General features: G+C 38.4%; 1 protein-coding gene and 1 pseudogene across 1 annotated transcript; both read left to right on the top strand.

The window, feature by feature from the left end:
• The first annotated feature begins 8,852 nt into the window (after positions 1-8,852).
• On the top strand, positions 8,853-9,782 carry Olfr417 (olfactory receptor 417). The gene has a single exon (NM_207137.3). It carries the CDS (start codon positions 8,853-8,855, stop codon positions 9,780-9,782), a length of 930 nt encoding a protein of 309 aa, NP_997020.3.
• Positions 14,481-15,617, top strand: Olfr416-ps1 (olfactory receptor 416, pseudogene 1; annotated as a pseudogene).

Here is a 27,802-nt window from a genome sequence, read left to right on the forward strand (position 1 = left end):
AGACATCAGATGTGAGATACATGTTTTCCAGATTGTCTCCATTTGAGTATTGTCCCTGGGAAATTTTCCACTTGGTTCTCCCTTTCTAGTCAGAGAGAAATTAATCCTCAAAAGAGGGAGGGAAAGGATCATAGATGACATTATTTCTTAAAGTCCCATTTTTCTTTTCCTGGAGTAATAATCTCTCTCTGTGCCCAAGCCAGAGCTTGTATAATCCTCCATCCTTCTCTCTTTCTGAGTGGCATTTTCTGTGAGTCCCAGGTTTCCATTTATTTCTTTCAGATTTATTTTTTTCTTGAACCAAAAGCAGGTAACCATTCAGGTCAAGACAAGAAGTGAAAAATATCAAGGACACTGACTTCAGTGTGAAAATGCATCAGCCAGCTAGCACCCACTTGACTGTTCTTTCTTGAGCAGACTCCTATTTAAGGCGCCAGCAGGAAGACAAGGCAGATGCCCTCCTTGACCCCCAAAAATCTAATGATTATGAGGAGTTGACAAGGTTGTTCTGTAGTTAAGACTGTTTACAGCTCTTGCAAAAACTGGAATGCAGTTCACAGTACAAATACAAACCTTTAAATAAAAAAGAATTTGTACCACTCTGGAAATCAGTCTGGCGGTTCCTCAGAAAACTGGACATAGTACTACCGGAGGATCCAGCAATACCTCTCCTGGGCATATATCCAGAAGATGCCCCAACTGGTAAGAAGGACACATGCTCCACTATGTTTATAGCAGCCTTATTTATAATAGCCAGAAGCTGGAAAGAACCTAGATGCCCCTCAACAGAGGAATGGATACAGAAAATGTGGTACATCTACACAATGGAGTACTACTCAGCTATTAAAAAGAATGAATTTATGAAATTCCTAGCCAAATGGATGGACCTGGAGGGCATCATCCTGAGTGAGGTAACACATTCACAAAGAAACTCACACAATATGTACTCACTGATAAGTGGATATTAGCCCCAAACCTAGGATACCCAAGATATAAGATATAATTTGCTAAACACATGAAACTCAAGAAGAATGAAGACTGAAGTGTGGACACTATGCCCCTCCTTAGATTTGGGAACAAAACACCCATGGAAGAAGTTACAGAGACAAAGTTTGGAGCTGAGATGAAAGGATGGACCATGTAGAGACTGCCATATCCAGGGATCCACCCCATAATCAGCATCCAAACGCTGACACCATTGCATACACTAGCAAGATTTTATAGAAAGGACCCAGATGTAGCTGTCTCTTGTGAGACTATGCCGGGGCCTAGCAAACACAGAAGTGGATGCTCACAGTCAGCTAATGGATGGATCATAGGGCTCCAAATGGAGGAGCTAGAGAAAGTAGCCAAGGAGCTAAAGGGATCTGCAACCCTATAGGTGGAACAACATTATGAACTAACCAGTACCCCGGAGCTCTTGACTCTAGCTGCATATATACCAAAAGATGGCCTAGTCGGCCATCACTGGAAAGAGAGGCCCATTGGACTTGCAAACTTTACATGCCCCAGTACAGGGGAACACCAGGGCCAAAAAGGGGGAGTGGGTGGGCAGGGGAGTGGGGGTGGGTGGATATGGGGGACTTTTGGTATAGCATTGGAAATGTAAATGAGCTAAATACCTAATAAAAAATGGAAAAAAAAAGAATTTGTGGGAAAAACACAATTAGAATACCACAACAGCAACTATATGGCATAGCTATGCATTGGTAAACCAACCCTTGGAGTAAGGACAGGGATGTGTAAAACAAGAAGTGCATGAACTAGATCAATGACTCCCTGTTTGGGTGATGAGCTCTGGTAATCTAAGGAGGTTTTAAATAGGTATGGCAAATCCTCAGTCACTCAGTCTTGACATGTTAATTGATTTAAAAAAAAGAAACTCATCTCTATCTGGTTATGCATGTGTGCTCTCCTCCTAAAATGCCTGAGTTCAAATCTAAGTATTTAGTTTGCCATTGTCCTTCAAGTCCTTCAACAAACTGCCTAACCTCTCTATGATGTAATTTCTTCTTTACTAACCACATAGAATTGGTAAAGGGGACAAAGATGGTAAGATGTACTGCATACTTAGACATGCCCATCATTAGAGACAGTGTGCTATTTATGAGGTACATACACTGCAAGGAGACAGGTATATTACCATTTCAGCATTTTGTATCTAAAATTATTGGACCTTGGGTTTATAAAACAGAATAAGGCAGCCTATTGGCCCTTCTGGTTCCTGATTTTGGAAAGAACAGGCTAAGTTCTGTCACTTCTGTTTCAGACATATTAGAGGACAATAAAATTCCAGTTAAAATTTTTAAAATTTCAAAAGGGAAATATAGGCCAATACCTATAATGAATAACATATTCTCAACAAAATAATTACAAAGAAGGAGCTGAAGAGATGTCTCAGAAATTAAGAATACTTTCTCTCCTAGAGTACCTTGGTTTACTACCTAGAGTTCACAGGTGTCTCACAACCATCTCAACTTCAATTCTGAGGAATCTGATGTTCTCTTCTGACCCGGACAGGCACAAAACATGCAGCAGTGAATATATTCATATGCAGGCAAAAGACTCATACACATAAAATAAATAAATCATTTAAAACTATTTAAAATAGTTATAAACAAAATACAAATATATATTAGAAAGATCACCCTCCACAATCAAGATTGCTTTATTCAAGATATATGGAGATGGTTCAACATATTTAGTTTATTAGTATAATAATACCAAATAGTCCTAAAGAAGTAAATAATATTATATTAATATATGCAGAAAGGGCCATCAAGAAGATACAATATATCCTTGTAGTAAAAGGCAAGGCTGAAGGAAACACATTTCAGCATAAAGAAAGGCTATATGTGGAAAACACATAGACAACATTATAAGCAGACAAAAACATGAAGTAATCCTATTAAAATGAGGAACAAGACAGAACTGTTCATGGTCCATAATTCTCTTCAATATAGTGCTTGAAAGTTTATGCAGAGCAATATCATGAGAGAAATTAACAAGATGCAAACTGGAAAATAAGATCTCAAATTACCTATTACAGAAAAAATGGAATTATATAATACAAAATTTCTAAATGTAATCATTTTCATCAAAGTCTCAAGATATGATATCAGCTTATCAAAACCAGTAGCCTTTCTACAAACCAAAAACACAACTGCTGAGAAAGAGATCATAGAAACATTGCCATTCACAGCCGCCTCTGAAACATTCCAAAATGATAGTTGTACAATGAAAGCATTAAACCTCTAAATAGAGAAATTGAGATAAATACTAAAAGATGGAAAGAACTTTCATGATTATGCATTAATAGAATTAATATTGAGAAAATTACCATCCTTCCAAACCAATTTATAGATTCAATGAAATCTCAATCATATTATATGTAACATTATTTATAGAATCTGTAAAAAAAAAAAAAAAAAAGTAAAATTCTTATAGAGCAAAAGTCCCAGGGAAGCTTCAACAATTCTGAGCAACACAATAGTCCTGAAAGGAATAGCATACCAGATTTCAAGCTAAATTAGAGCGCAGTAGTAATAAAAATAACATAATACAGGCATAAAATGGGCATTTTGGTCAGTGAAAGTAAATAGGGTACCCAAATATTATAGCATGTAATAACACACATCTAGTATTCGAAGAAGAGGATAAAAGTACACACTGAATAAGAAACAATATCTTCAACAAATAGTGCGAGGAAAACAGAAAGTCCACAGTGGAAAAATGAAGTAGGACCCATATCCGTTCCCCAAACCAGAGTCAACTCTAAATAAGTCAAACATTTCTAAGTGAAACCTGGACATTGAATCTCACAGAAGATAGCATGGCCAGTCCCTACAAGGTATAGGACTAGAAGGTGACTTCTGAATAGGACCCAATTTGCTCAAAAAGTAAAGTCAGAATTTAGCAAGCAGGCCCCAGACATTCTGTACAGCAAAGGAAACTATGTATTTAGTAAAGAGAAAGCCCACAGAGTGGGAGATAATCTTTACCAGCTAAACATCTAATAGACGCTTAATATTCAGGATATCAGAACAAAACACAATAAATCAAGAAAGTAATTAATGGGGGTAGTTATCTAGGAAAAAAAGCTCTCAAAATGATAAATAATAATGGCTAGGGTGTTTAAATGTGTTCAGCATCCTTAGCATTCTTGCAAACTCAAATTAAAAATGCTTAGCAATTTCATCTTGCTCCAGTCAAAATGGCGAATAGCTGCATAACCTTGGATGATTATTGGCACTCTGGTGTTGCCTACTGGTAAAAGGGTGTGCAGGAGGACCTACTACATAGGGTTCCTGTGGATACATGCATCATGCATTTAGACAGTAACACAGCCTGTAGCAAGCCCTCAGAGCCAATTAGATATAGCACTAATGACAATCATCATGTCCATTGATTTTCAAGAGCTAAACAGGCATTTGACAACAAATGCTGATGAGGATGCTGGGCAAGGTCAACACTCATTCACTGTTTATGGCATTAACCTGGTTACAGCCACTGTGGGAATCAGTGTGAATTCTTAAAAATCGAAAACCAGATCTATCATATGACCAAATTACATGACTACTTCCCTATTCCCAAAGAACTCAACATCCATGCTCATTGCTAGTCTATTCGCAGTTCAAGAAGTAGAAGATTAGATATCCTTCAACTGATAAACAGATTATTAAAATGTGTATATATACTTTTGTTTCCATTGGCCATCTACATAGTCATTTAGTAGAGTCATACTGTTAAATTCTCGTGTAACTAATGAAAGTTAGTGCTGAATGTCCTTTCAAGGACTGACATTCTGTCCCTGTGTTTAAAGTCCTGTCATAAAGTCTGGTTTAAGCTAGTATCTTCCCCAATGAAAGTGAACTAACTGCTCATTAGGATTCTCAACTTTATTTAGGCTTCCTGCCAAAACAAAATTTAGCAAGCAGCAGAAAAAAAGGTTTTATAGGCATGATGAATTCTGCACACCTCAAACCCCCAAGGATTTGCAGAAATGTTTCAAAGGTCACATGTTACCCAAAGCCCTATAACTAATGAGAACAAATTATAAAGTTGAGGAAGAAAGGTTTCTTCCTTCTTTGATAAAAGACAACAGGGACCTCCAGGGCTCTCCTAACCAGAACCACACAAACCTCAAGAGGTAGGGAATGTCAAGCTTTGATAATAAAAATAAAATATCACAGACTGGCAGAAACCAAGGCTCAACCCACTGTCAGTTAGTGGGCGATGATGAATGAGTCCAACATACTTAATCCTTTAATTTTATCTCACACAATTTCTGAGCCACGGGTAGATTAAAGGAGCACAAACTAGGAAAAGCATGTTCTTGCTGACTGCACAAACTGAAATAGGAAAGGTCTTGTCATTTTCATTAAGGCTGCTAAACAATCAGTAATAGAAGTAAGAGTCTGACCCTCAGGCCAGTCAGTAATTTATATAAATCAATTTATATTTCATTTGAGTGGAGAAGGGCACATGCTTCTGCAAACACCATGAAGAGTATCTTTCAGAATTTACCAGTAGCAGTGACATCCTTTGTAACCTAATGAAGCAACAAGGTAAGAAAAGTTCCACATCCTGTGACTGCTCTCTTTTATTAAAAAAGAATTGCCTTCACTCACTCGCCATTTCTCTTTAAAGTTGGAAAAAGTATATGGCTCTTTTGTGAAAATGATAATCCAAATAAAATTGGGCATAAATTGATTAACTTCAGGGAGAGTTGAAAATGAATTGGAATCCAATAGCCTCACCCTAATTCTACAGCTAGAACAGAGGGAGAGTCTAAAATCCAAACCGCAGTATGATGTTTTGTCCACCAAAGTTCCAGCACAAAGTTATGAGCAGATAAGGAAAGGCCCATTGTGAATGTGTACTGGTTCTTGTTTACATCAGAGAATATTCCGAAATGCTTCTTCTCTTTTCTATCTTTTTCTTATTTTCTAATTTTTAAGATTTATTTTTTTACTTTAATTTTATTTAATATGCTCTGTGTGCGTGCACATGTGCGTGTGCATGTGCATGTGTGTGTTTGTGTATGTGTGTGTGTGTGTGTGTGTGTGTATGTGAGTGTGTGTGCTTACTCCATGAGTATGAGGATATGGCTCACCCCAAAAAATCCAGAAGGCATCAAATCAGATCCCCTGGAGCAATAGTTACAGGCAATTGCAAACTGTGTGACATGAATGATAGGAATAGGAACGGAACTGTGGAAGAGCAGCACTAAGCAAACTCTCAGGCCATGGTTTAAAAAAAAAAGACAGGATTCACACATTAGTGCTTTCTTCTACACATCCTATCACTTGCATTCACTTACTAGGAATTGAGCCTAGGCTGGCTGTGAACTCACACAACCCTCCTGCATCACTTTCCTGAGGGCTATGATGACAGACACTTGTTCAACTATGTTCTGGATTTCTTAAATTGTCACCTTGAAAGTCACCTTGAGGAGTGGAGGCATAATGATCATGGTCACATTGTTGAAGAGGAAAACAATGGGGAGTAGAAAGAATGGTAAGGAAACAGTGTGATGCCAGTCACAAATATGCTACTTCCTAGATATAATTACTTCAAAAGTACATTAATCTCAGCTGTCCTACATGGATTACAGCTGTCTTATGTTCCTCATATTTATGCAGTGAAGTGAAAACTGGATAAACATTTGAAAAATTTGGGGAAACATTTACTCCATAAATGCTAGTTATCAAATATATTGAAATGTGAGACCAGAAAAATAACTCTTCCTAATGTGAAGCTGAATTTATCAATTATATAGACAAGCATCATGTTATGGAAGTTGGGGAATTGAGATTAAATAGATGACGAATTACTGAAGAATTCAAATGGAGACTTCACAGCATTTGTCTTTATATGACAAGCTTGCCATTTAAAAATAGACATGATCTCAGTTGCCTCCTGTTTTAAACTTATATACAGTCTTTCCCTATTAGTCTTAGACCTTTAGATAATTCCTCTGATCCCTAAGAATCCTGGGGCATCCTAGTGTCCATCCATCTCTCCACTTAGAATCACCAAAGAGAAGTGTGTGTGTGTGTGTGTGTGTGTGTGTGTGTGTGTGTGTGTGTGTGTATTTCCTTTAATGACTTAAGACCTTGATTTCTTCCTCAAGTAGGAACAATGATTTCAGATTTCTTCAGTCATTCATCATTATCCAAGCCTAGTCCCAAAATTACTAGAAAATCAAATTTCTGTCTTTACTGAACAGACATTTTGTAGGAATGGCTATGATAGACTACGTCTGTGTTTTTTTCAGTGTTCTGGTTGGGTTTTGCTTAACTTGACACAGATCTACATGTATCTGGGAAGAGAGAATCTTGATTGATAGGAATGTCTCCATAAGACAGGCCTGTAGGGAAATATGTTAGATATTTTCTTTTTTTAAGTTGTTAATTAACATCCCAAAAGCTGCCCCTCCCAGTTCCCCCTCATATAGATTCTCCTTTATTTCCACTGCCCTTCTCCTCAGAGAGGGTGGGCTCTCCTGCCCATCATGCTGGCCTCCACTCTGACACATCAAGTGTCTGGCACATCCTCTACCACTGAGGCCAGACAAGGCATCCCTAGAAACTGAGTTCTACATCTGTTTCATATGTGGTAGGGGCCTCATTCCAGCCCGTGTATGTTCATTTGTTGCTGGATCAGTCTCTGAGAGCTCCCAGGGGTGCAGATTAGTTCACTTTGTTGGTCCTTTCGTGGGGTTTCCATCCCCTCAGAGCCTTCAGTCCAACACCCAACTCTTTCGTAAATGTACCTAACCTCTGTCCAATGTTGGGCTGTGGGTATCTACATCTGTTTCAATCAGCTGCTCAGTAGATCCTCTCAGAGGACACCTATGGTAGGCTACTCTCTGAAAACATAAGAGAGATTCATTAATAGCATCAGGGATTAGTGCTTGCCCGTGGGATGAGTTTCCACTTGGACTGGCTATTAGTTGGCCATTCCATTGTTATTTCTGCATTTCTGTTTAACAGGACAAATTTGGGGCTGCAAGTTTAGTGGGTGATTTAATGTCCTCATCCCTATACTTGGAGTCCTGCTAACCTTCAGGAGGTGGGCCTCTTCATGTTTCATGTAGAGGTATCTGTTAGGCATCTCAGCTCCTGCCTTGACTCATGCAAGCCTGCCCCATTCCACTTCTCTAGGATTTCCTAGATATTCCTCCCCACCCCACACCCCAGAAGCTGCAAATTTCCATTCATTTTCCTGGTCCTCTTGGGGTCTTTTCTGCCTCTCCCCACATCAGATACCGCTCTCCCCATTCCCATCCTCTTCTCCTCTCCCAAGAACACAACTAACAGATGTTATAACAAAATGAATTTAATGGCTATCCACAGAACATTTCACACACACAAAAAAGTTTTATTGTTTAGTGAGAGTGGAGTGTTGATGGCCCCCAAAACTGTTGTGTGGGGCTCAATATGTGGTGTGAGCTTTAGTAAACTTTGACAAACTTGGTTTCCCTTGTATTTGGGGCAGAGATATTTAGGACTGAGACATCATTGTGATGGGCCAACAACTCAAGGGAGGTCAACCAAACATAGCACTAGGAAATTTTATTGATAGTCAACCTTTGTAAGACAAGAGTAAATGAACTTTCTTGTGGCATAGTAAGTCACAATTAAGATATTATTGAAGAGATACATGAATGAATACCTAGGAAATCACATCCTCTACATACATGGATAAATTTTGCTAAACTGGATGAAAAATTGAGTGTAATATTACCATGTGTTATATTCGTACCTTGCATCTTATTTAATTATATTAAAGAATTAGGAGAATCATAGATTTATGTGTCCTTTTATATTTCAGGAACCTAAGAAATGATGATCAACCAAACAATCCTGAAAGAATTCATTCTCATAGGCTTCTCAGCTTACCCACTTGTACAGACCTGGCTCTTTGTGGTCTTCCTTTGCCTGTATATGGTCACTCTTGCAGGCAACCTGGCCATCATGGGTTTAACTTGGGTGGACAGATCTCTCCACACTCCTATGTACTTCTTTCTCAGTGCACTCTCCTTCTCTGAGACCTGCTACACCCTGACTATCATCCCCAAGATGCTGGTGGATCTGATAGACAAGGACAGCCGCATTTCAGTCACAGGCTGTGGCTTGCAGATGTGTTTCTTCCTGGGCCTTGGAGGAACAAACTGTATCCTTCTCACTTTGATGGGGTATGACCGATTTCTGGCTATCTGCAACCCCCTCAGATATCCTCTTCTAATGACCAATGTTGCATGTGGACAACTTGTGGCCTCTGCTTGGGTTGGAGGCTTCTTTATTTCTCTCATTGAGACAACACTGATATTCAGGGTGTCTTTCTGCATACCTAACCTCATCAGACACTTCTTCTGCCATATGAGGGCAGTTCTGAGGCTGTCCTGCACAGACAGTAACTTCACAGAATTCATTGTAACACTGATGTCAGTGTCTGGTTTGCTGGGTACATTCTTGCTCATCCTTCTGACTTACGTGTTCATCCTTTCTTCTGTCCTCAAGATCCCTTCAGCTGAGGGTAAACAAAAGGCATTTTCCACCTGTGCCTCACACCTCACTGTGGTCCTCATCCACTTTGTTTTTGCATCTGTTGTTTATATGAAGCCAGAAAACTCCGGAGGAGATGACACACTCATAGCAGTTCCATATACCGTCATTACCCCATTCCTCAGTCCAATCATATTCACACTCAGGAATAAGGATATGAAGAATGCTTTCAGAAAGATCATGAGAAAGACAGTAGTCTTGAAAAAATAATTTTCAGTTGTAATTGTTAATATATTATTTCTTTACTAATCAGAACTGGAGAACTGGTTACATCACCTCTGTAGAATGGCTTGGATATAGGAACAAGCAACTGGGTTTCACCGGAGCTTCTTCAGGCATTTTCTAGGTTTGCTCAGGAAGTTATTCAAATACTTCATTTCCCTTTCTTCTGATGATATGGGGCTTCTTCCAATTAATTTCTGCATCTCCTGCATAACTCACAAGTGAGAAACTAAATAAAGCAGCAATATGATGTTCCACGAACAGGTGTGTTTGAAAATCAACATGGCAATTTCTCAGAAAATTGAGATTTTCACTTTTCTTAAGACCCAGATATACCACTCGTGAGCATACACCCAAAAGATGTTCCATCCTACCACAAGGACACTTGTTCAACCTTGTTCATAGCAGCTTTATTCATAATAGCCAGAAACTGGAAACAATATAAATGTCCCTCAACCGAAAAAGGAATAAAGAAAATGTGGTATGTTTTCACAGTGGAGTATTACTCAGCTATTAAAATCAATATCATCATGAAATTTGCTGGCAAATGGTTGAAAGTAGGAGAACACATCCCAAGTGAGATAAACCAAACTCAGAAAGACAAACACAGTATGTGCTCACTTATAAGTGTATATTAGCCCTAAAGTAAAGGATAACCATGCTATCATCCACAAACCAAAAGAAGCTGAGTGAAAAGGATGGGACTTCTTGGGGAGGGGGTGGGGATAGGAACAGGAGAGATCAATGTTGGGAAGGACAGAAGGAGAGAGTATTAAGAGACACAACTAGAATGGGCCAACGTATCTCAGGGACAAGCTAGAAACCTAGGGCAATAGAAACTCCTAGGAATCTGTGAGAGTAACCCTAAGATGCCTAAGAATGAGGAATGTGGAGGCAAAATAAGCCAGTTCTCAATTGTGGAGGATAATAAATCCTGACCCCCCAAATTATGAAGAGTGTCTTTTAGAGTATACTTGTGACAGTGACTTGGCTTTGGAATTTTATTACATGAGAGGTATCAAAATATTCTAGATGGCTGACTCTTTTTTATTCATAATTAGCTGTCACCACAGACAGAAATTGTCTTTTGGATAGCCCTGCCTGCTTCCCTACTCGTTACTTCCTTTTGACATTGAAGAGAGTCTACAATTCCCTAGCCTATACATTGATAACACAAATGTGATTGGAAACACTCAGTTTAGTGACAACTTCAGAAATAGGTGAATAAGATGTGGGATCCAATAACTGGAGCTGGAGTTATAGGCACTTGTGAACTGCTTCATGTGGGTGCTGGGAACTGAGCAGGGGTCCTTAATTGTTGAGTCATCTCTCCTGTTCTTTTAAGAACAAGTGAACCATTATATTATACTTTAACCAATGCTGACCTAGTACTTACTGTTCAGTCCAGGCAGGCCCTGAATACATTCAACTCTCCTGCTTCAGCCTTCTGAGTGCTTTAATTACAGGATGACAGGCTTGCACCACCACACCTGTGTTTGCATTTCAAAATGCTTCTTATATTAATGACAACTTTGAAAATAACAGCCATCTCATGGCTGGGTTGGAGGTGACTATACATGTTTAACAAAGTATAGCACTTACTTATACATTCATAATATGTTATAGAAAAATCATGAATTCCCTCTAAACATACCAAGACTAATTTAAACATCCTTTTTGCTAGTGTTTTCTTACTTTCATTTAATGAAGTAAGTTTATCTCATTTTAAATACCTAGAAATAGCTTCCTTACAGAGTTGCTACATAAAGAGTCAGAGAATTTTAGGGTATTGTGTGTAATGTTCTACTGACTTTCATCTATATATATTTGAATGAGCGAGATAACAGAAGAGCCTTTTAAGGACCTAAGTAATAAGAAGAGTAAATGTTATAATACAGAGGAAGCAGATATTGAGACTTCAAAAATCTACAACATATGCAGATACTAAAGAGGCTCATGCCTATCCTCTGTCACATATATTCTTCTGTAAAATATACATAATATATAAACTATATGTTCATACATATGTAATATATGTGATATCTGTATATATATGTATGTGTGTATGTGTATATATACATATATATATATATATGCACACACACCGAGAGAGGGAGAGAGAGAGAGAGCAGAAACCTACTTTCTAACCGAGAAATAATTATTCACAGATGAGAAGGTACTGAAACAATATAAGAAAGGGAAAATGGATCAGAAAAGAAAGAAAGTTAGAGAATGTTGTTCATGCATGACATGGAAAGAGTTACTGAAGCAGGTGTAAAAAGACAGAAGAATCAAAAAACATAAATGGTGGAGTCCACAGAGTCCTAGGTTATCTCGGGAACCACTTTTATATTTACATTATTTTTCGTGGCCTCTTCTGACAATGGCAAGACTTTGCCATAAGCTAATTTAGTCTTATTTAAATCTAAGAACTGTGGAAATTCTGTTACTGTACCTGTTCAAAATTTACAATAGTGAAAAAGTAAAGCAGACATTATCTATGGATTTTTTTCTAATCCTTAACTTGTCCAGACAATGCTTATTGGGGATTCCTGTCTTCTTAAATTCTTCTGCAGTGTCACCTTGAGAAACACAGAAATAATTTATCATAGTCACATTATTGAAAAAAAAAACACTGGGGAGTGGAAAAACTTGGAGTTAGAGACAAAACAGTGTGATTCCAGTTACAAATGTGTCACTTTCTAGATATAATTATTTCCAAAGTAAGTTAATCTCAGCTGTCCTACATGAATCACAGCTGTCTTATGCTTTTCATAATTATGCAGTGAAGTGAAAAATCAATAAACATTTGAAAGAATTTGGGGAAATGTAGACTCCATAAATACTACTTGTCAAATGTTTTGACTTGTGAGACAGGAAACATAACTTTGTATAATATAAAATTGAATATATTAATTATAAAGACAGGCATCATATTGTGGTAGTGGGGAGGATGAGATTAAATAGATCATAGTTACTGAAAAATTGACACGGTGGTTTTGCATCCTTTGTCTCTTTCTTAATGATGATCTGAGCATTCAGAAAATGAGCATGATCTCATGGATGCCTGTATTAGGTGTGAATATCACCACGTGTTCTTGTCATTACTAACCCTGAGAATCCTGGGGTACTTTTCCATAGTTTTTGGAAATTGCATATATGCATGCAATGGAGTATAGTTGTTTCTATCTTCCATTTCTATCTTCCAACTCCCCACACATAGATCCCAAGACTCTCTCCCATCTTCCTTTCTTGATAGTCCACTAAATCCAGTTAGAGCTCCCATATTGCATGGGTATTCCCCCTGGAGCATGGAAAATATACCAGTGGCCAAATATTTAATAAAGAAGGAATTTTCCCTTTTCCAGAAGCTATTTATTGCCAATAGATCATCAGAATATAATCATGTCTAATGATCATCAGCTCTATATGTGCTGGGATTTGGACTGCCTTGATCTTGTGCAGGTGTGAGACAATGATTGTGATCACCATATAATGTCCATAATGCAGAAATTTAAAGAATTCTTCCCATCATTCAGTTCCTGCATTCTTTCTGCCTCCTCTTCTGTAATTCATCTAGAGTCTTGATAGTGGGGCATAAATCCAATTTAGGGCTGAGCTATTGTGCGATAACTATTTTCAAATTGATTGCTGGGGTATTTTACCTTCCGTGCTTGCCTCCTCTCAGAGTATTGAAATCAAAGCAAGTTGTTAAATATTTCTTTAATAATTTAGGATCTAGATGTCTTCTTCAATAAGAAAAATGCTTCAGGTTTCTCTAGCATTTGTAAGCCATTGCACATGTGTAGTCTTCAAATTACTTATAGATCAGTCTCTGCATTTACTTTATGAATATTTAGAGCCAATTTTTTATTGAAGAGTGTCTGTGTTAGAGCTAACTATCTCTTTATTTATCCTTCAGCGTGTTATTTTATGTTATGATTTTCATGTTTATGTGTGAGTATGAATTTTCACGTATATGTATGGGCGGGCACGAGTGGACATGCACATGACTGGACACACCCATGAAGGCCCAAAGCTGACATTAAGTGCCTTCCTCAACCCTTCTCTAGTCCATTGACTGAGGCAAAGTCTCTGCTGAGGTGAGATATGGCCAGTTCCAAAGAGCCTAGTTAGACAATTGGCCCAGTGATGCCTTCTCTGTATCTTCAGTGCTGGGATGCAGGCTTGCCCAGCTTTTATTTTGGTGCTACACTTTGAACTCCAGTCCTTGTGCTTGTTCAGGGAATGTGCTATCAACTGATAAATTTGCTCTGGCTACAAACTCACTCAGTATATTTCAGTGTAAAGAGTCTTATTCAAATGAAGCTTAGCTAATGTATCTGAAGCTCTTTCAACTGAATACCAATTGGGGTATTTCACCAATATTAAATTACCAACTAACAAAATGTTTTAAATATGCCAGAATGATTCCTCTGGACATAATCATATCATTAGTAATGAGTTCCTGAAGAAATGAATGAATGCATAATTAGGAAATTGAACTATGTACTTGGCTAAGTTTTGCTGAACTGAATAGAAAATTGATTGTGTGTTGTAATCTTATGATCCATTGTATTCACACCATTCATTTCATTTGAATACATTAAAGGATAAGAAAAATTGAAGATGTATTAGTTCTTTGTTTTTTCTCATTTCAAGAACCTAGGCAATGACAATCAGCCCACAATCCTGAACAAACTCATCCTCACAGGCTCCTCAGCTTACCCACATGTACAGACCTTCCTCTATTTTGGCCTTCTTTTGCCTACATACAGTCATTCTTGCAGACAACCTGGCCATGATGAGTTTGACTTCGGTGGACAGATCTCTCCACACCCTTATTTACTTCTTCCTCAGAGCATTATCTTTCTCTGAGACCTGCTATACCCTATCATCCCCAAAATGCTGGTGAATCTGGTGGACAAGGACAGTCACATTTCAGTCACAAGCTGTGGCTTGCAAGTGTGTTTCTTCCTGGGCCTTAGTGGAACACACTATATCCTTCTCACCTTCATGGGGTATGACTGCTTCCTGGCCATTTGTAACACTCTTAGATATCCTCTCTTTCTCTCTCTCTCTCTCTGTCTGTCTCTCTCTCTCTCTCTCTCTCTCTCTCTCTCTCCCTCTCTCTCTCTCTCTCGCGAGAAAAGTACAACATTTAGGTTTTATTATAGAGGTTAAACTTGTATTAACCATGTTTTGAAGTCATGAAAATCTGACTTTACAGTCTTAATTTGTTTTTTTTTTTATTAATCCAATAGTTTTTGTAGAAGCAAAAGATACTCATTTAACATTTTATTTTAAGAAATGTAAACCAATCTAAGTGTGGCTGGGTTGAGCACTGACTTTACCTTTTTCCCCTGCAGTTCATTAATGGTGCTAAGGAAATTTCAGATATTCTCTTCTCTGATGACCAGTGTTGCATGCAGACAGCTTGTGGCCTCTGCTTTGGTTGGAGACTCCTTGATCTATTTTTATACAACTTGCACTAGTATCCATAGTGTCTTTCTGTATACTTAACCTCATCAGACATTTCTTCTGCCATATGAAGGCAGTTACTGCACTGCATAGACAGTAACTTCTCAGAATTCAGTGCACCACTAATATCAATGCTCAACCTGATGAGTACAATCTTACTCAGCTTCTTGACTGATGTCAGTGTTGGGTTTGTTGGGTACATTCTTGCTCAGACTCTTGACTTATGTGTTCGTCCTTTCCTGTGTCCTCAAAATTCCTCCAGATGAGAATAACCAAAAAGGATTCTCTACCTGTGCCTTGCACCTCACTCTGGTCATCATCCACTTTGGTTTTACATCTGTACATGGGTAAAGGGATTAATAAAAAAGATATTTAACCAAAATGCACTTAACAATAATTTCAACAAAGTAAGTAAACTGTAATATAAAAAACAAGAGGAAAATAACATCCAATTAAAAAAATTCCACGATAAAAACAGAAACATTGTGCAATTGACATGACAGAAGACCTGAAAGCTCTAGAACAAAAGGAAGCAAATTCACCCAAGAGGAGTAGACAGCAAGAAATAATCAAACTCAGGGCTGAAATCAACCAAGTAGAAACAAAAAGAACTATACACAGAATCAACCAAACCAAGAGCTGGTTCTTTGAGAAAATCAACAAGATAGATAAACCCTTAGCCAGACTAACTAGAGGGCACAGGGACAGTATCCTAATTAACAAAATCAGACTTGAAAAGGGAAAAATAACAACAGAATCTGAAGAAATAAAAAAAAAATCATCAGATCCTACTGCAAAAGTCTGTACTCAACATAACTGGAAAACCTGGATGAAATGGACAATTTTCTTGACAGATACCAGGTTCCAAAGTTAAATCAGGATCAGATTAATTACCTAAACAGTCCCATATCCCCTAAAGAAATAGAAACAGTCATTAATAGTATCTCAACCAAAAAACGCCCAGGACCTGATAGGTACCATAATTATAGCTTCTCTATCATTTCTAGGAGACACAATCTCCCAACAGACTTCCTGGTCTTCTGGCTCTTATAATCTTTCTCCTCCCACTTCAGTGAAATTCCCTAAATCTTAAGCGCATGAGTTGGATTGTAGATGTATCCACTGGGGCTATACACACAAACATTCTTGCGCGCGCTCGACTCGACCAGCAAGAACGACGCTGCAACAGGATCCTTCTGCACACGTTTATTGGGAGAGCTTGATTGCAGAGGCGAAAAGACTTTTTCCCCAGAGCTGGTGCTGCTTTTATAGGCCTAGGAGAGGCGTGTCTCATACCCTGATTGGTTATGCACTAAGCCTCATTTGCATGTTCCTCATCTGATTGGCTACTCTCTCTCAGTACCTCACAGAGCCTCATTATCATACCTCATTTGCATGTCTCACATCCGATTGGTTACTCTCTTAGTACTTTACAGAACCTCATTATCATGCATCATTTGCATGTCTCACATCTGATTGGTTATACTCTCAGTACCTTACAGAACCTCATTATCATGCCTGGGCCAGGCAGTGTTTTTGCAAAAAACTTTACTGCATATGTACACATTGGTTGTTTGTCCAATCTTATGCATGGTGGCCAGCAGTAGTCAGTGCCACTCAGCAACGGCACATGTGGCTTCCCACATCTCCCCCTGTTTGTTTTAATAAAATGAGGCTGGACTAGGCCTGTGCAATTATGCCCATCCGCCGTGGCTCCTGTTTTAGGTCGTTCCTCTAATGTCACAGCCTTACCCGTCATAGGGTAACCCTATCGCCACCGGGCCCCATGTCTTAGGTTGGACTGTGCACGAGGAAAGTTGCCCGTCTCTGGATACTGCAGTGCTGTGTGACAATAACTGCTAAATGACCTAGGGCGAACTCTGCAAAAGAGGCCAACCAAAAATTGAATTAGTGGGGAAATCATGATCACCCTATTGATGAGCAAGGGCTGATCAATGATCGTTGAGTCTCTCTCATCTAATCTCATGCTGACTAATTCTTGAGCATAGATAACCAAATTTCAGGGGAGGAGCTGTTTTCAATAGCTAAAAGTGCCTGAGTTACAATCACCCTGTCACATTTTTGTTGGGTTCTGAATTTGCATACCAACCAGAGCATGAACACCAGTCCACAGCATATGGCAGCACCAAACAAAATCACTCCCACCCATTCCTTAAAGTAAGAAAAAGCAGAGGTAAACCAAGAGGTAAAGTCTCCGAGGGTCACTGGTTCCACTCTGGTCCCATTAAGGTTCAGGATCTGCATCTGCAGTCTCGCCTGCAACCTCTCCAGCTCCTGCGACCAGTTCCCCTTCAGGTAATTCGATAGGTCTGTACTTTTAATAAAAGAATTATTAATATACTTATTGGGAGTAATGCACACATGCGATGTGGATGCCACACAACTCATTTGTATGACATCCATCATCCGTTCCATATTATGTTGTAAAATATCCACTCTCTGATTCACTAGCATTAACCCTGAGGCGATATGAGAATCCACCTTTTGCAGGGTAAGCAATGCTTCAGAGGATTTTTCTGCTATCTGACTTATGGTGTCAGCAGTATTAACTTGATGGGCCATAGCAGTTCCTGCGGTAACTGCTGATGCCGCGGACATCACAATGGCTGTAATAATGGCAGCTGTGATTCCAAAACCTCTCTTTTGCCGAATAAGACTCGTTATTGGGAACTTCTCTGGATCTGCCTCAACAGGCACAGGGACAAAGATTGGTAGATGAACCACTAAGGCTAAGAATTTGGTTCCATTCCAGCATTGCGTCAAAAAACAAGTGACATTTGTACAATCTAACCATTCTGTATTATTTTGAAATTCAGCCAATATAAAGAAAAATGGAGGATTAACACAAACTTCTACTGGAGAAGTAGTCATATTTTTGATAATTCTATTAGTTGTCACATTATCTAAATGAGTAGAGGTATTGGAAAGAGTGGCAGAAACATTCAGTATCTCATGAAAGGTTCCAGTCAGCAATGCAAAGGCTGACAGACTGGTACTAGCACCTGCCTCATTGCTTAAAATCCATTGGTAATATGGCCAAATATTTTCTTTCCCTGTAGCATCTCCTTTATCGTTCATTATAGCAAAATCTAGTGGGGGTGACAAAACAAAACCCTTTGCTATTTCTTTCCGAGGAAAAATTTTTGATTGACAAGGTGAAAAAACTATAGGAAATGCGAGGTCCGGATGACACCAAGGCATGCTGCGTATAGCAGTAGCATTGCCAACAGGCCATCGTGATCTTTTGGGAATGGTCACCTTTCCCTTTATCATAATAGTGGTGATGTTTATAGGTGAAGTTATATTATTTTCAACATCACCTGAGCCTGATTGCGCTCCTTGAGCAACTTGCGTTAAAGCATTAAACAACACTCCAGAGCTCACCTTATTTTGGCTAATGGGATCTGCCCAATTAGAGATAATCTTTTTCTTTAAAAATATACAGGGTGTAAAAGGTTTATCCACATTATGCACAAAGCATAGTGTATAATTCAAATGAAAACTAGTACTATTATACACCCGTGGCTCTTGAGGAGTTTGTCGTGCACAAGGCGCATCCAAATAACATTCCGTTGCAAAAAATAAAGGCAAGGTAGAAGAATTGGAATATACCGGTAAAGGTACTGGCCATGATCTTACTATGGCCCACAAAGGTATACTTATCCCGGTCTCAATCATCAGGAGCAGGAGAATCATCTTGGGGTTCATCTTGCTCTTTCACGGTCCTTGTCAGTCGCATCGGGACCCAAAGTGGATTTTCTTCACCCTGTGGGAAAATACAAATAGCTCCCCGGGATCTGATTAAAATAGGATCCGGGCCATACCATTTATTATCAAGGACATTTTTCCATTTGACCATTTCATTGGGCGATTGAGGCCATTGTCCGTGCCTTTCAGCTGGTGATCTTCCAGCATCATCCAATTTTAAAAAATTAAGAGTAAATATTGTAAGGGATAGAGCCATCTTTGGCGTCATAGCCTCTATTCCCCCTTTCTGTTTTTGCAAATATTGTTTCAGAGTGCGATGGGCTCTCTCAATTATGCCTTGGCCCTGTGGATTATAGGGCAATCCAGTAATATGTTTTACTTGCATTTGTTTGCAAAATTGGCTAAATTTAGAAGAAGTATATGCAGGACCATTATCTGTCTTTAACACTAGGGGCTTGCCCCATGCAGCCCAAGCCTCTAAGCAGTGAGATAGGACATGAACTGCTTTTTCCCCTGTCAAGGGAGAGGCATGTAGGACACCAGAACTGGTATCGATGGATACATGTAGATATTGTAATTTCCCAAAAGATGGGATATGCATGACGTCCATTTGCCAAACATCTAGGGGTTGCAATCCGCGAGGATTAGCACCCACGGAAGGTGCATTAACAAATTCTACACATTTACCACACTGTAGGACAATATTTCGGGTTTCGGATCGTGTGAGTTTAAACTTTTGTCGTAATGTAGAAGCAGGGACATGATAAAGTTGATGAAATTTCTTTGCACTTTCTATAGAACTTTGAATTAGGAAAACCACGTCTCTGGTGGCTGAGTCAGTAATTGCATTTCCCTTAACCATAGGTCCAGGTAAAGATGTATGTGCTCTAATATGTTGAATATAAAAGGGATGCTCACGCATCAAAATACAATTTTGTATTTTCATCAAAATTTCAGATACAGGACTGGACTGTTTAAAATTTCCGGCAGTCTCTAATGCTAGAACCGCATTAACTACATAAACAGAATCAGAGATAATATTTATGGGCATAAGAAATCTTTTAAAGACTTCTAAAACCACCAAACATTCTACCAATTGAGGGGCTCCTGGTGTAAATTGCAACCTTACAGCCTTTTCATTGATTACATAACTTCCAACTCCTGTTTTGGATCCATCTGTATAAATATCAATGGCTCCCTTTATAGGGGTATTAGCCGTTACCTTTGGAAATATTACTGGATGCAATAACATAAAATGTAATAACGGATGTTTAGGATAATGATTATCAATTAAACCAGAATAACTGCATCTAAGAATGGCCCATTCATCTATAGTAGCACACAATATTTGCATTTGTGCGACAGTATACGGGACAATTATGCTATCAGGCATTTTTCCAAAGTGAGTGATTGAAGTTTTTATCCCTTTGTGGGCCATATTTGCTACCATGGTGGGATAATGCTCTATAGTCTTATTAGGGGATATATGTGGATGTATCCATACTAAAGGACCATTTTGCCATAACACAGCAGTTGGCAGATTGATGGTGCATAATATGCATAGGCACAAAGGTTCTTGCTCATTTATACGAGTAAACTGTGCTGTTTGGATCGCCTTTTCCACTTTCCTAAGAACATCAGAAGCCTCAGGTGTTAATTGTCTCAATGAGGTTATATGTGAGTCTCCTTCTAAAATTTGAAATAAAGGTTTTAATTCCGAAGTAGGGATCCTTAAATAAGGTCTAATCCAATTTATATCTCCTAATAATTTTTAAAAATCATTTAGTGTCTTTAGATGGTCTTTTCTAATACTAATCTTTTGTGGGGTGACACATTGTAAAGTAATAGTGGCTCCTAGAAAATGACTAACATTAGACTGCTGTACCTTTTCTGGTGCAATACTCAAACCATTATTTTTTTAAAGTTTCATTAAGCAAGCCATAAGCTTGCTGTATACTTTCTTCTTCAGGTCCACAGATTACAATGTCGTCCATATAATGACAGATTTTTAAGGAGGGGAAACCATCCCTAACCGGTTGTAAAGCTTTTCCTACATATAACTGACATATGGTAGGGCTATTTGCCATTCCTTGGGGTAATACCTGCCACTGGTACCTTTTATCAGGTTCCATATGATTAATAGAAGGTAAGGTGAATGCAAATCTAGGTTTATCTTTCTTATTTAATGGAATTGAAAAGAAACAATCCTTAATATCTACTACTATAATTCTCCAGTCCTTAGGTAGAGCTGAGAGTAGGGGGAGTCCTCTTTTTACAGGACCCATAACTTGCATTTGTGCATTAATGGCTCTTAGGTCATGTAACAATCTCCATTTACCTGACTTTTTCTTTACAACAAAAATGGGGGTATTCCAGGGTTATTGAGTGGGTTCCACATGTCCCAGGTCTAATTGTTCTTGTACTAATTCTTTAGCTGCTTTTAACTTCTCAGAGGGTAAAGGCCATTGAGGCACCTACACCATGTCCTCCGTATGCTACGGAATGGGCAAAGGCTCTTCAGTGGCCCCTAGAAAAAACCCAGCCCTTTCTTGTCTGCCTTTTCTGTGGCTTTAACTGGTGAAATTCTACCTTGCAAAATTTTTCCAAGACCTAGTCCAGGTATATACCCCATTCCTTTCATCATTTCCTTGCTTTTCTGAGAGTAATCATTAGTCAATATAAAGTTCATAGCTGATAACACATCTCTCCCCCACAAGTTTACAGGCAAAGGGAGTACATATGGTTGAAAAAGCCCTGTCCTTCCTTCTTTATCTTTCCATTGTAAGGATTTTGCACTTATAGTTGGGGTAGCCTCATATCCTAATCCTTGTAAGCTATGTGACGATTGATTAACAGGCCAAGAAGCAGGCCACCACTTACTAGATATAATGCTTTTATCTGCTCCTGTATCCATTATACCTTGAAAGGGTTTTCCTTCTATTTGTAAAGATATGTACTTTATTTTCAAACATACTCTTTCTACCCTTTGTACACTGCTTTTGCATATTACCTGTTTTCTTATGTTGTTTAGAATAACTCCAACCTTGGGTTTCCAATTTTAAGCTAACTTTCTGTTACAAGCAAAAGGCTGCCTGCCCCTTTAAAAGCTCCATTTGCAATCAGCCTTCAGCAGGGCTTTTTCAGCTGTACTTGACTCCCAGCCACTGTGCAGCTAACTTGTCAATTTTTGCTGTGCAGACTGAGACTGCTTTTTTATTTTTCAACATGAAACACAGGACAACAATCATTCAATCATCCAAGCAAAAACAAACACGAGTTGACAGACATATAGACAATTTGGTGCACCAAAAAACAGAAAATAGAACACAGATATCCTATTCGAAGCTAAAAATATTTCCATAGGAGCCAGAGAGGAAGCAGGACGTCTCCCGTTTTCTGTCTGTCCCTAGGAGGGCTCTGAAATAGCTTATTTTCATTTTTTCTCCTTCTTCTAGGAATTCTGCACAGTGGCTGCTTCTAATAGTTACTCCTCTTTCCCTGAGAGCTATCTTTAAGCCTTTGATGAAGGCTGCCTCTTTAGTCAAAGTCCTCGAGAGGAGGGTAAATTGACTTAATTTTTTGTTCTTCATTTTTTATATTATCCTTTATATCTTTATATTATCCTTTGTATCTTTACATTTTATATTATCCTTTGTATCTTTATATTTTAGCTTCCTTTCTTTTTCTCTTTTTATATTTCTTAAGTTACTTATTTTTCTGCGCGCGTCTTCTTTTTCCTTTCTCTCTGTTTCTGATATGCCTTCCTGGTACTCCTACAAAGTCGCTGCCCTTCCTTAACAGCTGGTCCCACACAAACCCAGCAACAATTACCAGACCCACTGCGTAAGAAAGCATACCTCTCAGAGACTTACCTTAATTTCTTTATACTTACTGGTACCACCGTTCCTCAGCTGAAGAGTTCTGAATCCACGCAGTTGAATCCTTCTCAGCAGTCTGTTTTGCAGGAACCTTTATTAACACCGCTCCCCAGCTGAAGAGTTCTGAATCCACACTGGATCCTTCTCAGCAGTCTGTTTTACGGGAACCTTTATTAACCGCTCCTTCCCCGCGATGCAGTTCTGAATCCTCCCTGTAGCAGGGGGTCTTCGCTCGTGCCTGAAGATGTTTCTTGTCCCGGGTTTTCGGCACCACTTCTTGCGCGCGCTCGACTCGACCAGCAAGAACGACGCTGCAACAGGATCCTTCTGCACACGTTTATTGGGAGAGCTTGATTGCAGAGGCGAAAAGACTTTTTGCCCAGAGCTGGTGCTGCTTTTATAGGCCTAGGAGAGGCGTGTCTCATACCCTGATTGGTTATGCACTAAGCCTCATTTGCATGTTCCTCATCTGATTGGCTACTCTCTCTCAGTACCTCACAGAGCCTCATTATCATACCTCATTTGCATGTCTCACATCCGATTGGTTACTCTCTTAGTACTTTACAGAACCTCATTATCATGCATCATTTGCATGTCTCACATCTGATTGGTTATACTCTCAGTACCTTACAGAACCTCATTATCATGCCTGGGCCAGGCAGTGTTTTTGCAAAAAACTTTACTGCATATGTACACATTGGTTGTTTGTCCAATCTTATGCATGGTGGCCAGCAGTAGTCAGTGCCACTCAGCAACGGCACATGTGGCTTCCCACAAAACATCATGAAAGAAACTTAGCAGGTTGCATTTATATATTTCTTTGTTTATATATACATATGTAACAATGATATTTAAAGAAAGAGGGGTTGTGAATTTGAAGATAAGTGGAGATGGGAAGAGAAGAGACACAAATATGATTGCATGGAATTACAGCCATATATGTTTTGAAAAAGAGCATAGAAAATATACACAGGAGTAAAAGGTAGTATCTTCAGTAAATAATGCTGACAAACTGGATGTCCACATGTGGAATAAAGAAGTTAGACCCATACCTATCACCCAACACAAGAGTCAAATAAATCAAAATCTCACAATGAAATCTGAACATTGAAATGATAGAAGAAAACATGGCCAGTACCTACAATGTACAGGAGTAGAAGGTTACTTCTGAATAGGACCAAATTTGCTCAGAAAAGGAGGCTAGAATTTAACAAATGGGGTCTCAAACTTTATGTACAGTAAAAGAAACAATCTATTTAATGACGAGAATGACAACAGAATGGGAGATAATCTTTGCCAGCTATTCATCCAAAAGAGAATTAATATTGAGAATATAAAAAAGAACTCAAAAACATAAAGAATCAAGAAAACAAATGACTCTTTTAAAGAAAGGGGAGGGCTACATACCTGAAGGAAAAAAGGTTCTAAAAATAAGAAATAGAAATGGCTAGAATATTTATTTAAATGTATTAGCAGTCTTGGAAACTCAAGTTAGAAATACTTAGCAATTTTGTCTTGCTCAATTCAATGACTACGATCAAGAAAACAGCTGTCAAACAGTGCTGGTGAGCATGCCAGGCAAGGTCAACACTCATTCACTGTTTATGGCACTAACCTGGTATAGCCATTGGGAATTCAGTGTGAATTCTTAAAAACAGAAAACTGGATCTACCATATGACCAAATTCCATGACTACTTGCCCTATTCTCAAATTATCTTGCAACAGAGATAATTCAGCCATGCTCATTGCTACTCTTCACAATAGCAGGAAATGGATACAGCCTAGATATCTTTCAACTGATAAACAGACGATTAAAATGCATACAAATACTTTTATTTACATCAGCCATCCATACTAATTTAGTAGAGTCATACTGTTAACTTTTCATGTAACTAATAAATGTTAATGCTGAATGTCCTTTCAAGAACTTACATTCTGTAACTGTTTTTAAATTTCTGTCATAAAGTTTGGTTTAAGGCAGTATATTCATTAATGAAAGTGAACTAACTGCTCATTAGTATTATAAAAAAAAATTTTAGGCTTCCTGCCAAAACAAAATTTAGCAAGCAGCAGAATTTGTTTTATGGGTTTGATGAATTCTGTACATCTCAAACCCCCAAGGATTTGCAGAAATGTTTCAAAGATCACATGTTACACCATGCCCTATAACTAATGAGAGCAAATTATAAAGTTGAGAAAAAAAGTTTTCTTCTTTCTTTGATGAAAGGCAGCGGGGATCTCCCAGGCTCTTCTAAAAAAAAAACTGCACAAACCTCAAGAGGTGAAGAACCTCAACACTTAATGATAATCACACAATATCACAATGGCAGAATAAAAGGCTCTACCCTCTGTCATTTAGTGTTTGGTGAGACATGATCCCAGACTACTTAATCTCATATCACACAAATGTTGAGACATGAGTAGATTAAATCTACACAAATGAGGAAATCATTTGCTGACTGCACAAATTGAAATACAAAACGTGGAGTCACTTTCTTAAGGTCACTAAAATATCAGTAATAAAAGTAACAGTCTGAACCCTTAGAACAGTGATTTTTATGACTCATTTCTTTTTATTTTAATATTTTTATTATTACGTATTTTCCTCAATTACATTTAGAATGCTATCCCAAAAGTCTCCCATACCCTCCCCCCCACTTCCCTACCCACCCATTCATTTCTTATTTTGAGTGAAAAACAACACAAGCTTCTACAAAAACCATGAAGAATGCCTCTCAGAACTTACCAGTAGCAGTGACATCCTTTGTAACCTAATGAAGCAACAAGGTAGGAAATTTTCCAAATCCTGTGACTGCTCTCTTTTATTAATAATGAAATATTCGCCATTTCTCTTGAAGAAGTATATGGCTCTTTTCTTTTAAAAAATGATAAACAAATAAAAATAGACACAAGTTGATTCATTGCAGAGAGAACTGAAAATGAATTGGGATCCAACAGCCTCATCCTAATTCTACAGCTAGAATAGAGGGAGAATCTGAAAGCCAAACAATAGTATGATGAGTCATCCAGCAAAGTCCAGCACAGTGTTGTGAGCAGGTAAGGAACGTACTGTTGTGAATGTATACTAGCTCTTGTTTACATTGCAGAATATTCTAAAATGCTTCTTTTCTTTTTACCTATTTTTTAATCTTAATTTATATGGTGTGTGTGTGTGTGTTTATGCCATGGGTATCTGACTAACCCAAAGAAATCCAGAAGGGGTCAGATTCCCTGGAGGAATAGTTACAGGCAAACTGTGTGACCTGAATGATAGGAACAGGAACCCAATTATGGAAGAGCAGCGAATGCTCATAATCACTGAGCAATCTCTCATGCCATGGTTTTTGTTTTGTTTTGTTTTGTTTTGTTTTGTTTTGTTTTGTTTTGTTTTGTTTTTAAGGCAGGAAATGACACTGTAGTGCTTTCTTTCTTTCTTCCTTCCTTCCTTCCTCCCTTCCTTCCTTCCTTCCTGTCTGTCTGTCTGTCTGTCTGTCTGTCTGTCTATCTATCTATTTATTATTTATTTATTTATTTATTTATTTATTTATTTATTTTAAATTCCAGATTTTAATCCCCTCCTGGTTCTACACCCCATACCTCCTCCCCGTCCCCTTGTCTCAACGAGGATGTCCCTATCCCGAACCCCTACCCCACCAGATCTCTAAACTCCCTGGGGCCTCCAGTCTCTTGAGGGTTAGGTGCATCTTCTCTGACTTAACCCTGATCTGGCAGCCCTCTGCTGGATATGTGTTGGAGCCTACATATCAGCTGATGTATGCTACCTGGTTAGTGTTTCAGTATCTAAGAGATTTCAGGGGTCCAGGTTAATTGAGACTGCTGGCCCTTCTACTGTAGTGCTTTCTTATATCCGTCCTATCCTGGAATTCACTGTTGAGCCTAGGCCGGCTATGAACTCACACAACTCTCCTGCATCATTTTCCTCAGGGCTATGATGACAGACACATAAATGCAATCATGCTTGTGTTTTCATGAAAAATACTTCCAAATTAAAGGTGGTCTTACAAACTATACTCACCCCCTAATTGTGTTATAGAATGAAGTTATACGTGTAGAATGAAATCTAACATTTACTTGTATATATTATGTTATAGAGAAAGCACGGGGATTTTTCTAAAGACACAGAAGCTAAACCAGCATCTTCTTTTGTAAATGTGTTATATTATATTGTTGATACAATAATGTAACCCTGTTGATTTAGAATAATTAAAATTGAATTTATTGTAGAGTTGCTGTAAAGTGAAAGTATAAGCGCTTTGGTGTATATGATAGATGGAATAAATTTGTAAGAAAGGTTCCATCAACTAATGGAAGTAATGTGTTTCTGTGTCTTACAGAAAATGGAAGGGCCCCAGTAGGACTTAACTTTCCTTGGGAGAGTGGGATGAAAGCCTTGAATACTACAGATACCTAATCAGGGAGGAAATGGAACAATTGCTTAAAAGCAAATTTTGGAATCAGAAAAGTGATAGCGAATTTAATATTAAAGAGCCTTAAAATAAATAACTCACAAGGAAGGCCCTGGTTTCCTATAAAACAATCCCAGTATCATAGCCTTGGTAAAAAAAAAAAAAAAAAAAAAAAAAAAATCAAAAAAAAAAAAAACAAAAACAAAAAAAACAGAGAAATGGGCATTTACATAATATAAGATACTGACTGAGACAAGGTGACTAAAAGAAAGTAGAAAGGCAAAGCAAGGAAAATTTCAGCATATTGTCCATGGAAGTCAGGGATTGAGGAATGATCTGAGAAGGTGTAATAAGACACAAGAATCAAAGAAACATCTAAGTGTTTGTATGTGAGGACAATAGAATGAAGAAAGCTGTAAAGTGGAGTCCACAAGGTTGTACACTCTCTCTCTCTCTGGAACTGTTTATATGTTTACAGTATATTTCTATGCC

This window comes from Mus musculus, chromosome 1 (genome assembly GCF_000001635.26).
Source record: "Mus musculus strain C57BL/6J chromosome 1, GRCm38.p6 C57BL/6J".
Classification (NCBI taxonomy): Eukaryota; Metazoa; Chordata; class Mammalia; order Rodentia; family Muridae; genus Mus; species Mus musculus.

Coding starts and splice junctions, on each gene's coding strand:
- Olfr417 (NM_207137.3), top strand. CDS start 8,853: ATGATCAACCAAACAATCCTGAAAGAATTCATTCTCATAGGCTTCTCA.